This window comes from Argopecten irradians, chromosome 1, assembly GCF_041381155.1.
Source record: "Argopecten irradians isolate NY chromosome 1, Ai_NY, whole genome shotgun sequence".
Lineage (NCBI taxonomy): Eukaryota > Metazoa > Mollusca > Bivalvia > Pectinida > Pectinidae > Argopecten > Argopecten irradians.
Window position 1 is genome coordinate 5,173,081 of NC_091134.1, and position 18,154 is coordinate 5,191,234.

The 18,154-nt window shown below is 33.1% G+C and overlaps 2 protein-coding genes across 3 annotated transcripts; both read left to right on the top strand.

The window, feature by feature from the left end:
- Nucleotides 1-1,040: 1,040 nt before the first annotated feature.
- LOC138309373 (uncharacterized) lies at nt 1,041-2,456 on the top strand. Its single transcript, XM_069250558.1, has one exon. It carries the CDS (start codon nt 1,253-1,255, stop codon nt 2,417-2,419), a length of 1,167 nt encoding a protein of 388 aa, XP_069106659.1. The 5' UTR covers nt 1,041-1,252; the 3' UTR covers nt 2,420-2,456.
- A 9,367-nt stretch (nt 2,457-11,823) lies between these two features.
- Nucleotides 11,824-17,041, top strand: LOC138309377 (uncharacterized). Of its 2 annotated transcripts, XM_069250574.1 has the most exons (7): nt 11,832-11,945; nt 12,170-12,257; nt 14,255-14,551; nt 14,983-15,052; nt 15,409-15,546; nt 15,948-16,228; nt 16,706-17,041. In XM_069250574.1, exons 2-7 carry the CDS (start codon nt 12,213-12,215, stop codon nt 16,934-16,936), a joined length of 1,062 nt encoding a protein of 353 aa, XP_069106675.1. In that variant the 5' UTR covers nt 11,832-11,945; nt 12,170-12,212; the 3' UTR covers nt 16,937-17,041. The 2 variants fall into 2 exon arrangements, with proteins under 2 accessions (XP_069106669.1, XP_069106675.1); XM_069250568.1 differs by having other exon boundaries at nt 11,824-12,257.
- The last annotated feature ends 1,113 nt before the right edge of the window (nt 17,042-18,154 follow it).

Here is an 18,154-nt window from a genome sequence, read left to right on the forward strand (position 1 = left end):
GTACTATTATCATATGTACTATTTCTGTCCGAAATACGTTCAGCTTCAGCACCTTGGACATAGAAATATCGTGATATCATTATCCTTATATTATATGGATGATATTCACTATCTCACAGGAATCTTGAAAGACTACATTATAGTGAAGGTAGTATATTTAATATTGAATGATAATAACTTATATTTCCCAAGCATGCTTTGCTTCCCAAAACTTTTTATGATTGTGCTAAAGAATGTATTAAATGTCGTAAAGAATATGAAATACTAAGTCCTATAAAGAAAATAGAACTGGGATGTTGAATTCCTTCGTTCGCTGTAACACCCAATATTTATGCTGTTTGATATTCCATGTAATAATTGTAAGAATTTTATTGACTAAAGTGGATGTTATTCGTGAATACGAAGCAGTGTTTTGTAAGTGTTGATGAAGATCGAGTTTTTGAATTACTGAATTATGATGAATGTTGTATATAATGCATGACTACAGATAATTTTGTGCTAAAGATGGGTGTATGGAAGTTATCAGTTTATGTCTATGTGTGTTCAGTGTCGGGAGAGGTTGGTAATTCCTGGATAGCAACACGTGGTATACATGTTATCAGGGATTTAAAGCTATGTAGTTAGTTTCGAGGAGAAGTTCCCCTTGGCACTTTTTGGATGTGTTTATAATGTATTTCATGCCTCAGTACCTACCCTGTATTTCATATGCTACAGTTCCTGTATGGTTGGGTTTTATTACTTTAACGTCCTATTAACAGTCAGGGTCATGTAAGGACGTGTCAGGCTTGTTGGTAGAGGAAAGCCCGATCACCCGGGGAAAACCACCGACCAGTGATCAGTACCTGGAAACTGTCCACATGGGATTCGAACTAGCGACCCAGAGGTGGAGGGCTTGTGGTGATATGTCGAGACATCTTAACCGCTCAGCGGCCGCGGCTCCTGTAAAATCCTCAAATAAAATAATTTGTTTAATATGTTTCAATTTCCCATGTTTTACTTTGATTTGTATTAAAAACATTTTTGGTTTGTTGCAGAGATAAAATTATGTTTGCGGAATGAAGTTCCTAAAGGAATGAGAGCTTTTTACCAGTTTTTGTATCCGTGATTCCAGTGTCGTTCAAGAGCAAATAAAAAAAGCTGACGGAAAAGACACTAAAGCACAGTTTTACTGAACTAGCACCATACTGTATGATGTATAATGTTTGATTATATTGTTTAATATGTTGGAATATGAGTTTCCATAGGACGCTAAATGGAGAACGGAAGCAAAATAAACGACTCTGACTTGTTGACTCTGTCTGATACCCAACTTGTTGATCTCATATATCCGCCAGTGTTAATAGTAATGGGAGTCACCTTCAACATCCTCATCGTTGTTGTCATGCGCACACGTTTCTTCAACGAACAGTCCACTTCCGTTTTTATGACTATGGGAGCGGCCAATGACACATTGGGCCTTTTGGTTTCAATGCTTTCACATTGGTTATACGTCGTATTTCCTCAAGTCTACAACAAAGAAAAGGCAGGATGGATTTGTAAGTTTCTAGATTTCTATGGATGGGGAAATTGTGATTTAGGAATATTGATTACTACATCTATGATTGTTGATCGAGCTTTCGCGATCAGCTTTCCTCTTCGAATGGCAAGTGGAAATAACATGAAACGTGCCAAAATAACCGTGGCTTGTATGACTTTGATCGTCGTCGCAAAAGAATTCCATTTTCTAATTGGTTCTGACATGGTGGAACCGGATCAAACGGAACGTCTGTGTAATGTGGTCACGACAACGGCGACCTATAAATATTTCTGGGAGGTTGTGTGGCCCTGGTTACACTTCTCGTTTCTGTTGGTATGTTTCGCGATCATGACCATCAGTAATACTATACTGATTTATTTTGTTTGGAAATCCTCGAATAATTTAAACTCCAGAGATTCAAAACATAATCAAAGGTTCACATCATCAGCCAACCTGCATCAAAAAGTTGATCAAAAATGGCGGACGATCACTCCGATGTTGATTGGAGAGTCATGCGCATTGCTAATTCTTACATTTCCGTTTACCGTTCAGACGTTCTTTTCTGAGTATGATCCGACTTTTTACAGAAAAATTCCCAAGAGATTGCTATTTTCCATAACCTTTTACATGCTGTATACCAACAAATGTATAACCTTTATAATATATCTAGTGACTGGTTCAAGGTTTCGGCAAGCTCTTAAAGAATCGGCTATCATTTGTTTTTGGGGAAAAAGCGTTATTCGGAAGAAGAGGTTTCGAGAACATTTCGTCAATAATGTTAACATCTTAAAATCAGTATCAAAGGGAAAAGACGGTTCAAGCATTTCACATAAATCACCCGTTCTATCAAAGCAAAACGAACACGACAAGAAGGAACATTCTGCCATAGATACACATTTATGAATTAATGTTTTACATAATGATTATTGTATACATGCATATTATATAACATCAATATATTATTGTAACAAAGAGTGGTCTATGTTATGGATTCAAAGTACAAAACGCCGCCAGTCGGACGTCAATATAGGAACATTGTGTTTGATTACCGAACTTGCGAGGTGATTTCAAAGAGAAAACAGCCCAACTATAGGACATGGATCATCTAAGTGAGTGTGTGTGATAGGTCAAATGAGGTTGGTCTCTATATCTTGGAGCTAAAACAATTAAATTAAAAATGAGAACAAATATCTATTTGATGGCGACAGTATATTTCTGATACATTGTAAATCTTTGAATTACAAAAGGCAGGCACTCGTTGTGGAATATTAGTAATATTCAGTCTAACATATAAGCCCAATACATGTCGGAATTGATTAATTTAGAAGACGTCCTCCCGATTATGATAGTTGCCAACATTTTAAATTTTGAGGATTCGTGAAATATCACTAATACATATATACTAATATCACGATTTATTAAATGCTCAACAAAATAGCGTTAAAAGTCGATGATAAGATATATCCAATTATAAACGACTAACTGTACTACAGGTGTAAGACAAACAAATAAGGAAGTTAGAGTAACCCCCCTTTGATTGCTTCAAAACAGCTATGTAATGTGTCAAATTTAAAACTGTGGTTTCAACATATACTTCATTAAGAACGTTTCAGTTCATCAGTTTCATTTCCCGCTCATAGTTTTGGTTGCACCCTTTTACGTCAACAGTGGAGGGTACAATGAACTCTAAACGACGTCATGTTGCTTTATCGAAATTACAATTAACCGTTGTCAATAGTTACTCATTTGGAGAGATTGAACGATTTCTGAAATGAATTTGGATTTTGACTGGTTTCGAAATATATAATTTACTTATATTTTTGAAATTTTAACCTTATGATATATGTTATATTTACATATTCCCCTTTATAGTCAATGAGGGGAGTTGCGTTCAAATAAGCGTAAACGTAACGACGTATGAATACAAAACCAGAGTAGGATAGGACTACTTCTATTTTACGCTTCGGTAAGATTTTGCGTCATATGATAATCTAAATAAAGTTGAATTAACTTAATTAACGTTAGACCTTTTCACAGATAACAGATTTGCTTTGAATTAATGATAAACTAAAAAACGATTTCGGTCTTCTTTTTGTCTCAAAACTGATCCTTAGGCGGCACAGACAATATGCTCGTCAGTAGCCGGTTGACAGAAGGAAGTGTAAACAAAGTTTCTTCGTTGTCGGATTTCAAAATAACAATAAATAGCTGTTATTAAATCCAATTAAATATGTATTTTACATCAAAACAGAATATATGGTCAAGAATTGTGACGGTAATAAACAACAAAATGAATCGCTGGTCGGGGCTTCAACCGGGGGCTTTCCTCAGGAATGTTCGGGGAATTCCATAATTACGCCAGTCATACACCATGCAAACAACTGTCTTTCATCCGTAGAATAAAACAAAAGTCATGACCATGAAGAATTTAGTCTATATCGCATACGTAGACCGATACATACATGACAAACATTCAGCAGCTCAATGGTCATACTATCAACAAGCTATATCACAGTTACTTTTCTCGATTGAAAATCAAATATGGCGGCTCGCTCCACTTCGGATCGTATCACTACGTATACCCTGACAACGATACATACCGGTAGTCCTTCCGCCTCAATTATCTCAATTTTTTTATTCGAAATTGACATTATTGATATATTATCAAAGTGAAGAAGAAAAAAAATAAGCATAATTGAAAAGTGTCATTGTTAAATTTCAAATCAAATTGCAGCTATATCGTTCAACAATCGGAACTATATCAACGGTCATCCTGACTACCGTAGTTACCCAAGTTAGCAACCAACATCGTTTTAAATTTGATCACGAACATGTAAAAATAGATTTATTTATGCAAATATATAGATTGAACAGTGTTTTGATTGCGTTAAAGGTGGTATGAACGCAATTGGATACAGATATATTCGACATGTAATGCTACATTGAATATGATTGAATATGTCTGTATCCCATTGCGTTCATACCACCTTTAACGCAAACAAAACGCTGTTCAATCTCTATATATTTATCTTATGATTCTTGGTAAATTTTATTATTCTGTGTATGTACAGGTATCTATCCAATCACAGGCACTTGGCTCTATAGACATTTTCTTTATATATATATGTAATACTGTATCCTTGACACAATATTACATAAATGTCTATAGAGCCAAGTGCCCGTGATCAAATAAAAATGTGATGCTATTGAGATCAACGGATGTTTCATTCTAATCTTAACGAGTGATATTAACAAAGTTTTGTACTTTATTTTCCCTCAATATTGTGTTATGTAAAACTGCTATCTTTCATGTAATACTGACATAAAATGAGATTTTTTAAAAATTCTTTATCTGTATCATTTAATGAAATTCACACATTGACAGTAGGCTCAGATTAATTAATGCTACAATCAATTGTTTTGCTTACTAACAGTTGTATATCAAAACTCCCAGTGAGAATCCATTTTATCAATTTTGTATAGACCTATTATTTCTCCATGTTAAATATTAACGTTGCATAGACATAATGTTTACCGTTACCATTAAAAACAGTTTCTACTCGTGTGTAGTGCTCCGGTAAGAAGAGTGTTGGAATTCGTGCTGATTCTGCTGTTACATCGCCTTCCTTACATAGCCCTTCTTGTCCTATATAAACAGACGACACGACAGAATAATTCATTCGAGATTATGATGTAGCTGTTTTAATATTCTTTTCCAACAACATATGTCATCAATGTAAATGAATATCTCATTATTTTTTTACATTTTATATTAAACAGTTTTCCTCTTATAATATTTTGAAAAGGTCTTAGGAGCTCATGGTACATGAAATACATCGATCTTTTAAAAGTTGTCACCATGCTTCTTTTTCTTTGTGTAGATAATAGTTTGTGCTAAATGTCGTTATCTATCAGTTGACCGTTCAACTAGAACAGCCATAAAAACAATTACATTACTACGTAATCCAAAGTAAGATATTATTAATAGCTTAGTTTATAACTGAAATATAGTCTGCTCTTTAAGATCTTCTTCATTCACTTCTGAAGCGTTTTTGTTGTAACATATAGAGGTAAAATATTAGTGTTATGCCTGCTAATTTTTAATTATTGTGACAGATTTATGTATCGACAGTTGGAACCGTACTACTTTTAAGGTTTTAATGGTTGATAGAACACATATTCGTAAGCACAGAGAAACGTCAGTCAAATTTAAACAGATTTTTATCAGTTGATTCGAACATGACGATGTTTCAAGGAATGATAACAAATATTTTAGAGTAATTATCAAAGTTAGTTACTGATGAAAATGTGTCATCACTGATTCTATGATTAAAACATTATCGTGTGATTAAGAGAGTGACACATCGTGTAGTCATTTTAAGGCGTTTTCAGTGTATTTTCCTCTTGCTTATATCTGCACGTCTTTTTTATGTAGTAACAGTTATTTTAATATGTCGTATGTCATATTACTGGAAAAAAAGCCAGAAGAAGACTTATCATGTCACTACATACCTGAACTGACACTAATGGCATATGAATGAAAAGAAAGCAATATGTTTTAGGACACTTTGTATTTCGTTTCACGAATTTCAGAACGGTTCAGTGTCGAAATTTAACAGATGATGAGAATTGTAGTAGACTTAATAAGATTTTTTTTCTAAATTCTTCTTTTTATCTTATCAGTCAGAATTATAAATGGAAACAAAGAATGAATATTCCGGTCAATGATTTAAACTAACACATCTATCATTACAACATGCTCAACATTGATTCTAAAACATATTTGTTTGTATATTTTGAATTACTAGTTCGCTTTGCAGACTTTTCCTAATATGAATGCCACTTCATTTTAATGTATCGGTATTTAGTACCATCATCCGTTCATCAATTGAACAGTTGACGGGATACAGATCATTAAACGCAGGCAGACTCTATCAAAATGTTAATGTGAACATGACACGTGTCACGAAGGATAACGACAAGGCACGTGGTGAAACTGAAATAAAGAGAGCAGCATAACCTGTTGCGGATGATAATGTGTCAATGTTGATATCCTATTATGATAATGCATCATTATATTTGATGGTATACCCTGTAGTTATTTTGTGACATTACAGAGTAAGCTGTTAAATAAGGTTCACCTGCAATATGAAGCAAAGATAATTTAAAAACGTTTTATAAAAACAAAAGTACCGCAATCATGCGTGTCAATCTTCATATGATTTTACCATGGCAGGTGTTGGTTGCAGATGATGTGTCCGGGAGGGATATGTTGCTTGGTGTCTTGGCAGCATGTTTCATTGATATAGCCCCATAAAAAGGGCAATAGTTCAACTATACAAGAAGACACAACACGAACATACTGCAATCTCCCTAAATACCCACCTCGAATTTTACACATGCCATACACCGCATACACGGGAGGCCGTCCTTACATGACCCTAGCTGTTAATAGGACGTTAATTAATCAAACAAACAAAATGTATGCTGCTGGACTATTTTCCAAATAAAATAACATCTGTTCTTCAAATCGATTACAATAAATCTTGGAAAATGAATGACTACGTAGCTTTAAATTCTTTACCCATTAGTAATTTACAGATAAAACATGTAAGATATTACTGTTAATACATATGAAACCACAGAGGAAATATATCAATCATGGGTCAGTTCCTGAAAACTCCTGAGAATCGACCGCCCGACTTAGATAGACATATATATATATAAAAACACACAACTATAAAACAGTTTTTTCTCCCTAGCGCTTTCTCGGCTCATGCCGGTCTTCAGGGGTTTGAATTCTTTTATTTGTAAAACATGACGTCATAGTACAATGACGTCATAGTAAGATTACGTCATGACATGGTACATAAAGATATTGTGAATGGTTCTGGAAGAAAATAACAAAAACATGAGGACGAAATAAAAACTAATATGAAGTTCCTTTGTCCCGTTCTGAATTTAGCACAGGTTTCAGAAGTTGAATGAAATACATTTCTTTATTTTCTCTTTTTAAAAGATCTGAATTGGACATTTGATATATTGGTAAAATAAAAAAATTATCATTAGCACACATATGACAATGTTCGTTTACTGTTAAATATCTGAGATGATCTGTTTTGGTTTGTTGTCGGTGTAATGTAACTATACATTATTAATTCCATTCCTGTCTAACCAATATACAAATCTGAGCATTTTCTACAAATAAGTGCGTATATGACATTTTTGGATGTACAATTCATATTAGTTTTAATTTTGAAATTAAAACCATTTTTGAATGTATAATTTTTACACTCTATAATAATATCACATGTTTTGCAACGCTTTTGCATACATTTAGTGACAGAAGTATCTTGCATTTTCGAATCAAATTTTGACGCACATAAAATACGTTTAAGGTTTTTAGGCTGACGCTTGCAATTTATTATTTTCTTGTTAGATAAAATCAATTTCATTCTGTCGCTATTTTTCATGTAATCTTCACAACCTTTTACAATTGGAAAAATGTTGTAGTTGTTTGGATTAAAAGTACTGACAAAAGGTATTATATTGCTTTTGGATTCCACTTTATTCGATTTCCTTAAATGAATAGGTCCTTCTTTTTTTTTTTTTTTTTTTCTCTTTCAACTCCATAATCTATAACTTCTTGCGGATAATGCTGTTTGAGCAGATAAAAAACTAAAACGTATTTTATGTGCGTCAAAATTTGATTCGAAAATGCAAGATACTTCTGTCACTAAATGTATGCAAAAGCGTTGCAAAACATGTGATATTATTATAGAGTGTAAAAATTATACATTCAAAAATGGTTTTAATTTCAAAATTAAAACTAATATGAATTGTACATCCAAAAATGTCATATACGCACTTATTTGTAGCAAATGCTCAGATTTTTATATTGGTCAGACAGGAATGGAATTGAGAAAGAGAGTTACATTACACCGACAACAAACCAAAACAGACCATCTCAGATATTTAACAGTAAACGAACATTGTCATATGTGTGCTAATGATAATTTTTTTATTTTACCAATATATCAAATGTCCAATACAGATCTTTTAAAAAGAGAAAATAAAGAAATGTATTTCATTCAACTTATGAAACCTGTGCTAAATTCAGAACGGGACAAAGGAACTTCATATTAGTTTTTATTTCGTCCTCATGTTTTTGTTATTTTCTTCCAGAACCATTCACAATATCTTTATGTACCATGTCATGACGTAATCTTACTATGACGTCATTGTACTATGACGTCATGTTTTACAAATAAAAGAATTCAAACCCCTGAAGACCGGCATGAGCCGAGAAAGCGCTAGGGAGAAAAAACTGTTTTATAGTTGTGTGTTTTTTTATGTATATGGAAACCATCACATGGACATTGTTCTTTTATATATATATATATATACATCTATATTTAGTGCTAGGGTAAGACGGACTAAGACACCAACGCGAGTTACTGACGAAAACGGGCCGTCTCAAAAGTATCGAAAACTATTGTCAGCAAATTGATATCAATGCCCTTTAAAAACTTTGCCCATACAAAGCCAATTTCTTTCCTCTTAAAACATATATCCATTACGACCCCCATTTATAGGTAATTCGGGCCGGTGTCCGTATACCTAGTACGTCTACTAGGTATTCGGAGATGTCTAACAGGATATCAAATATCTCCTTTGTTTAACACATGTACATCAATTCGAGGTACCTGCGAGAAAAATTTGTGTTTGAGTATTTATCTTAAAGTTTGTAAACAGGTCTACTAGTAAACGTGTAGAGTATTTATCTTAAAGTTTGTAAACAGGTCTACTAGTAAACGTGTAGAGTATTTATCTTAAAGTTTGTAAACAGGTCTACTAGTAAACGTGTAGAGTATTTATCTTAAAGTTTGTAAACAGGTCTACTAGTAAACGTGTAGAGAATTTATCTTAAAGTTTGTAAACAGGTCTACTAGTAAACGTGTAATAGATAGAAAAAAAATATTGCAAGAAAGATATGTTGTTGGTACTGTAATATGTAATTATTTACCATTACATCGATTATAGAAGGCATTTTCATAAAAAAATAGTTAAGAAACACAGAGTGTTCGTGGTAGCCGTGTTATTTGATATCCTGTGGTTTCATATTTATTAGCAACAATATCTTACATGTTTTATCTGTAAAGGATGTAGAATTTAAAGCTACTTAGTCGTTCATTTTTCAAGAAATATTTCAATCGATAAAATACATGTTATTTTATTGGGAAAATAAAAATACACACAGATATTTTGTAAGCAAAGTTATCAGGAAATTATAACTTTTCAAATAATCCGGAAGGTCAAATATCTTATGCTTTATAGAGGACATCCATCAAGTCAACCTAAGTCGTATTTTCCTCTGAATATCACTGATACAAATGATATTGAGACCGTAATAATCAGCTACATTCATCTTCTCGAGTGAGATATTTCCTTCGCTATATAAACCAAGCGTTAATGATTAACTTTCCCATAGGATTTTCTATATATTACATATCATGTTTTCATATGATCTAATATGGCACTATTGATAGTGACATTCAAATGCACAACGCGAAACGGGAGGGGCAAAGATGGGCTTTCATCGATACTTTTCCCATGACGGAGAATATATATTTCTTGATAATAACTCATATTTAATATTTATTTCAAATAAAATTTTTGTGCGTTCAGTCGTATTTTACTCGTATTTTACAAAGAGCTGAATAAACAGGTAAATGTGATGATCTCACGGTAAAACATTGCAAAAACAGTTGTAAATCCAATGAAGATATTAAAATCATGAAACATTATATCCCATTCATCTTTTTTAACAAATAGGATTCATACAATTTTGAACATTTTTCAGTGAATTTACTTAAAATATTCTATTTATTTGTGCTTTAAAAATCTGAATGCAATGTCATTCCCCTTAACATGAAGCATTTTACATGTCATTTTCCCACGTTTAATACCCGATAAAAACAAACATTTTTATGAATCAGACAAGCCATAGAACAGATAACTATCTGTCAAAGCTCACGAGAGAGATGTAAAATCCTTGAGATCAATTACTGTGTGTTATGAGCTGGAGTAAATGGAGAAAGTTAAAGAGATTTAGTTATAGCTGATCAGTTGACCGTGAAACAATTATTACATGCCAGGGATATATTTACTGCATATTGATCAAAAGAGTATAAGGAATGTTTAGCTTAATGCATAATCTGTTAAAGGGTTTATAGTGGTTTAAGGTGACATTCTGATTAGAAAATGAAAGTAATTAAACAAAGCACAATGAGAATTTATTTTTTTCAATTGATGAATGTATAAAGATTTATTTCGATAAAGAATGTAAAAAACATTTGTGTTTATTTTCGTAAAGCTAACAAAATGACTGATATCAGTTTTGAGATCATGACATATTAATTACCTGAAACAGCTGGACTTGGGCATTTAATTCCAGTCATTAGTGCTGCTTTGACGGATAATACTTTTTGTTTTATTTATATATATATAAAATGGTCTATCAATATGAAATGATAATATACATCTACTTGAGTCAAATAACGTTGTGACCACATCGTGATAGTGGATGGTGATATTGGTTTTGAATCATAATTCAGCACCAAATCTGGATAAACAAAATGTGTTTCCTGTGAAATGTCTAAAGTTTAAATGTGTTTAATAACAAGAAAGATAAAAAGAAAAAAAAACAATCTTCTGATACATGCTCATAAAATAATCTTTAAGATAAATAAAGCTCTAGTTCCATCATTTCTGTACAAATCGCCACTGTAAGTAATCCGGATTCTACACTGCCATTGTGTTTTGATCGTAAGGTGGTGCTTGGTCCTCGATCATATATCCCATACATTGATGTATACATAGTATATATATACGCAAGTTTTGTCAATAGATGTTCATGATAAAACCTACAGAAGACCGCCCACAGTGATGACTATCGACGTCGGTCCAGTTACTGTATATATATATGTACCTAGTGATCACCACCTTTTTATACATTCATTTGGATAAAATTACAATACAATGAGTTTAAACTCTTTTTTAAAAATACTTAGCATCTCTCAGATATTAGACATATCAAGTATATCACAACACACAATAACTGGATACTATCACCTACACGAATTATCAAAGCAAATAACCTTATACGGGTGATAGAAAAAGTATAATTGGGATAATCATTCAACCGGAACGTAACAGCAAATACACCCAATCATTTTCAAAATTGCCTCTTACTAATTTTCACCTTTTAAAGGTAACCCGTTTCTCACCTGTTCAGATTGCCTTATCCCGTTTTACCTGTATACAGGTAGTCCATATCCCACCTGTCGTGTTTGCAATACGAGTTGGTAAGGACAGGTGATGGAAATGCCTCCGAGAGAATGGACGGCGAGTGACATGTGCGAAGCGGGTAGTTAACATAGGGATGCTTACCATATGACGTGCAGAACAGATTTAAGTGAAATCTTTTTTATCAATTATCATCTTATTTACACATTTTACGAGATTCTCGTGAATTATAAATTAGTTGGACAAGGAGTAAGAGGTTCAGTTGTGATTTGAAGCTTAGTCTTACCACATAGGCCAGTGTTAACTCTCATTTATTATTGATATAAACATTTGGATATCTTGTAGGACTCTCATCATATTAGGGCATACATTATTTATATTTGTCGATATGGATGAGGACCGTGTTCATGAAGAATACAGTATTCCATTGAAGGTGAGTTGTTTATATTTAATCTATTATTTATCAAAGTTTGTTTACAATGATTTAACGGCACATTGGGCTACAGTAATCAGATATGATAATAATGTGCGCAAATCATATTTACTCATTAAGATAGCTGACAACGTCAAAGTCCCGTTATGTTGCTTTATATAGGAGTCAACACGTTAAATGACATGTTGTTTTGTTAAGTCCTGATACTTTGATGGACGATGTGTGTTTACTCGTCAGTCACGTGTATCTATTTTTATTCATAAAATTGAATGACCGTGTTTTACACGTGCTGTTGTTATTCATCTGCTGTCACTCATCTTATTTATCATGTGTTGTGATATTTTCATATTTGTATTATGAACATTGATGTTATTGAATCACATAAGTATAATATTCTCCATCTGATACCGATCACGCGTGTTCGTTAATGTATAATACAGGATTTCGAGTAAACACCTCGAATTCGTTTTGGGGTAATGTTTTATTTTATAAAGAATAAACACAACAATAAGGAAATTTTTAATTGATTATTGATCAGCAGTGGTGAGTTGCTCAAAAGATTAAAGCTTTCATTACCGACATATTTTTTTATTCATTACAATATTGTGTGTTCCTTCTATAGCCATGGATATATCGCTCAAGGATATTTAGATGTTTTCTCTGATTAGTTTAAAAGTAAAACAATTATATCTGTTGTTGTGAATGTAGCCTTATCATTTCCGGAACTACTGAGCTAATTGGTATATGACTATTCACCGATGTAGACTAAAAATTCTATAATTACAAAAGAAAAAAACATGAATAAAAGACTTTCCAGACGTTCTACAAATTATGAGGGAAAATGTTGTAATTATTTTACACTTATATGTTAGTAGTCCTTGAATATAAACATAATGAAAAGTTACAACAATAGCTTGTAAAGAGATAATTCATTATTTCAGAACAACAATTCGACCATAAACGTAAATAATTCACGCAGGAATTTCATATATTTCATTCTGACATGTTAAGTGTTTTAAGATGTTTTTATATTCTATAAACCTACTTGTTGATTTCCAAAACATATATCAATGAATTCATTCGATATTATTTAATGAAAACAGTAAAGACAAGTTAATATCGCCAGTCTTCCTATGGTACTTTTGTCCAATTCATGAAGATGTTCTACAAAATATCAATATATCTATTTTGGTGTACCTGATTTCAGTCCTAGAAAACTATATATAAACAGTTGTATCCATACAATTGTATCTTTAATAATAATAATAATAGATTTCTGTTTACTGTCATTTCGAAACACGTTTTAGTAAGATAAGCGCGGATTAATGTACATGTATGAGTGCAGCATAGCTGGATTTCAAAGCGTACATAGCAATGACTTGGTACGGTAAAATGAAGACATTTCCCACAATTTGGCGATTTTTTTATCGGGTAATCTTCACAACACAGCTAACCTACATCGCTTCTGAAAGAGCTCATTGTATACTTACACTTAACGTCGATGTAAAATTGGATTGGCTTAAAGCTACCATATCAAAGTCATTCAATCATGTGTAGCACGGCAGCTAAATAAACCACGCATCGCTACACCCCGACAATAAACAGAATCGTCTTCAGGTATAAGGTACAGGTATATAGGTAAAATGGTATATATAAACACATCAATAGATATAATTAGTTTGAACTCCCCCGCACATGCTCAGTAATTATATAAAAAGCTTCTAAGGTTCCCACGGCAGATATCTGATACAGCTTATTGAAACAGTCAATCTGTGTATCAGCTAAATATTGTTGTTTATGTCCGTCAAATAAATGGTCAAGTACGTTTGTACTGATAGCAGGTCTTTAGAATCTTATGCATTCCCTGCTAATTGTTTGCACAAAAGTTATTTTTTTACAATGAAAGGTATCATTAAATTGCGAAACTGCTTCATGATATATTGATCGCCAATCTGTAAATAAATAGTTTATAATGATATAGTTATGTTTTTTCCTAGGATTCACCGGGACTCCAAGATTGCCCACAGTTTGTTTACTCCGTGGATAACGGCACACTTCCTTCAAACATCCGGTCAGTATTTCTAACCAAAGTTCAGCTGACGAGAGAGTACCAGAGGTCACGTGTTTGTCTGGGCACGTGCTGTAACCAGTCACAAGAGAAGGATGATCGGAAAAAGAGGACGAAAAAGTTGTGGTTGATAGGCATCTCGGTGGTCATGATAACTGCACTTGTTACAGCGGTTGCTATATGGGAACTCTTGAGACAGACATCCGAGAGACCGCAACTACAGCAGGTTAGTATACAATGAAGTATGACGTCACACCGTGATTTCACAGACAATGATTTGAGCCTCATTAAATTGTCAACTTAGTGGGAACTCAAAAATGCTAAATGTCGTCTCCAAAGTGTGGTATATGACATCATTAACACAAAATCACAACAACAAAAATAGGACGAGTAATACATATGTAATAATACTGAAATTTAATCACAAAACCATAGACTCCTGGGGAGTAAGCGGTCTCGACACCAAAGGGGATACCAGTCATACATATCAAAGTAATCAAAGCAGATCAGGTTGGTGAACATGGAAAATAAAATAGAGACTGAAAATCATGTTACGCAAATGAAAACCCACATGATTTTTTATGATATGATATCTGATAAAAATTTCTGTTTAATATGTTTCCTGTTTTCTCTTAAACATATAATAATGTTTTTCAGTGGAGCATGGCAGATGAGACAAGAGATGACCGAGAACATGATACAAAACTACGTGATGCAAAAATCCAATGTAAGTAGTAAAATTATCAGGATACGGATTACAAAACGTTATTATAACAGCTGCATTGATAATAAAATAAATCGTAGCTACATAAAATAACAGTACATGGACATGATGTGTATTTATCACTTATGTTATGTTTACTTACATGTCTCCAACGTTGATTGCCCCACCAAAAGCACTTCAATATTATTTAGTGATTTTCTTCCTACAACCCAGGCATGTCTCTGTCATCAAATCTGTGTACGACTGTAAACACCTATAAATTTGTGGTAAGAAACAAATAGCTGAAATCATTATAATTACAAATAAAATTAAATTAAATATTTGAGTAAAAATAATGAATGGTTGTTTTTATTTTACAGCTGTCAGAGATAAATCTTTACGACGGACACCGTGCCGAAAGGTCTGCTGGGATTTTTCTGCCTTTAAGTTCAGATCGAAGTGTATGGGTGGATTTTGTACGTGTGATGGTGAGGGATACAACTCCGACACATGTTTACGTAAGTTATCTTAACGTAGGATGTAAAACGTGATATCACATATGTCATCAAACATTATCAGAATATACTTTGTCGCTCGTCTATCTATTTTCATATCGGTAACACTCATTCCAAAATAATGACACATGGTAGACTCCGCTTTGTCAGACCTATCAATTATCAGAAAAATGATATGAAAAATTGGAAGAATTAGAAAGATAATTGGAAGGTTAATTAACTTTAAATGAATAAATGTGCAAAAGGATTCATGTTTTGTTTTCTTTAAGATATATAGACACGCCATATTTCCATACATTTCTATATGTAATCTTTATCATAGCTCGCTTTTGTGTTCCTGGGGACTCTACTATATCATTACTGAATGTCACATAATATGGATTTTTAATTTATCATTTCATCAGCTGATGTCGAAGGATGTCACATACAAGCTGACGACGTCACATATTCACGTGCGGCAATAAACAGTAGAAGAATATCAACTTACAACTGTAAACAAACGAGTTCAGAAGAGAGTGCAGTTCATGTTTTCAGTGTGTTCGGTATGGGCGATTCTGAGGAGACTGTGGTTGAATTACACGGACACAAAAGTAACAGTGGTATTACAGTTGTCTTATCCAGCTATCTGAAAGTAAACTGGAGAGTTCGCGTTCAAAAGGAAGTGCGCATACGTAGTATTGTATTGGTGAGTTTGTTGATAATATATCTTTTTCGACAAAGCGTTAGTTTCTCTTTGTCACAAGAGCAAGTCACAATATAATATGTAAACAGCAAATGCTTTATGTATCATTTTCACGAAGGCGATCAATGATCAAAGACTTACTTCTTATCAAAAGGAAATATAAAGTAAAGAAAACGTGCCTAGATTGTTTCATCATTCTATCACTCGTGATTCTAAAATAATCAATTAAATGTATCAATGGTTATATTGTAGCTAACCAAAGTCGAGTTTCTTCATTCTAAAAGTCATGAACAAAAACATATGTTTTAGTGCTTTAGATGAAGTATATTGAAGTACAATTCTCGATATGAAATAATTCCATCCTAATACTATAGATGGTTGTATCGGTGTCGGATGCAATACATTTTTTAGGATTAGTGTATAATTCAATAATCGATTCATCATTTAACATCTTTTAAGTATTCCATTCTTTGTTTCCAGATGCAGACATCGAATTCCGGTAACTCGGACATAGTGATTGACGAGAGACTTTTTACAACTGACAGACCCGAGATCGTATCGTATCGACAACAATCGGGCTATGGAGACGATCGAGAGGGTGGTCACACAGTGCAATTATTACAGGCAGTTTCTCAGGATGTTGGACATATCACAACCTTTACCGGAAGTAAATACGCGGACTACTTTAGCTTGAATTTGGACTTACTCTGAAAGGATGTGTATATTTAAATAATATCTCTTTTTATAAATATGTGCAATATATGTATTAAGTTTGATGGAATATTATTTATATGATTAAATATAAATACAATCTGATACATAGCACTTTTTCTTTATTGATACAAGTATGTGTTATTAATTATTAACTTTGCTGTCGTTGATAAGATAGCAACAGACAGGTCGTATGCTTCTGAAGCAATTCATAAATCCCTAATGTTTTCGTAGCACAGTGACGAATTTTACTTGTAATATAAACATCAGATTTAGTTTGAGTTGATCTATATATGCTGTACTGACAGTTTAGCGAGAATCGATATTACGGCCTTTAAAATCCACTTCACCAAGCACAGATACGATCGTTAATCCTCAGTGTAACAAGATGAAGTTGATCAAGGTCAAACTCGAAGTGAGAGGATGATGTTAAGTATACGGTGACTAGTATTGGCTATGTTTTCTTACTCGAAAGTTTTGATTTTGTTACTAAATGGGTACTCTTTGAAAATAAGTATTTAACTGCACATGGAAAAGAGTAATCTGTGACATCGACATGTTAACCGAATGTAATGTATGAAATGCTGGAAAATCATCGATTTATCTATTATTGCAAAATAAATATTTTACAAAATACCTCCGTTGATGTGCAATAAACCTTTAATTTGCAGTCAGTATCTCGTCAGTTTTGTGGTATTCATTTAAGCATTGAACGTCTTTCAGTTGGCAAGCTGGACACAGGCGATTTAGACAATTTTTTAATTGATAATTTGATACTAATATTGGAATAAGTGTTATTTAAAAAAAATTGTCATTGATTTTGAGTACCTGAAATACATGTAGCTTGAAATATCCTATTTGAGGCTGAAAACATTTTGCCATAACTCAAAGCTATCTGCATGTTATGACGAATTTACTTGCTGCAGCTCGCTATCAACGGTTAGAAAATTCATCATTACTGATATGGTTGCAATGGTCAGTAGTTGTTCCTTCTTCCGGGATTGAATCATTTGTGATCCAGAAATATAATTATATAAATGAATCTTGTAAGATATTTGATTCGGACTGCCAATACAAATCTGTGATAACGCTTTTATGTATTTCAGAATTTTCCAAACGCAAATACAAAATTTTACTTTTGGAGTGATATGTAGTCCATTATATGATTAACTCGACTTGTGAAAAAGTTTCAAAAGGCGTGTATCGACAGCGATGTTG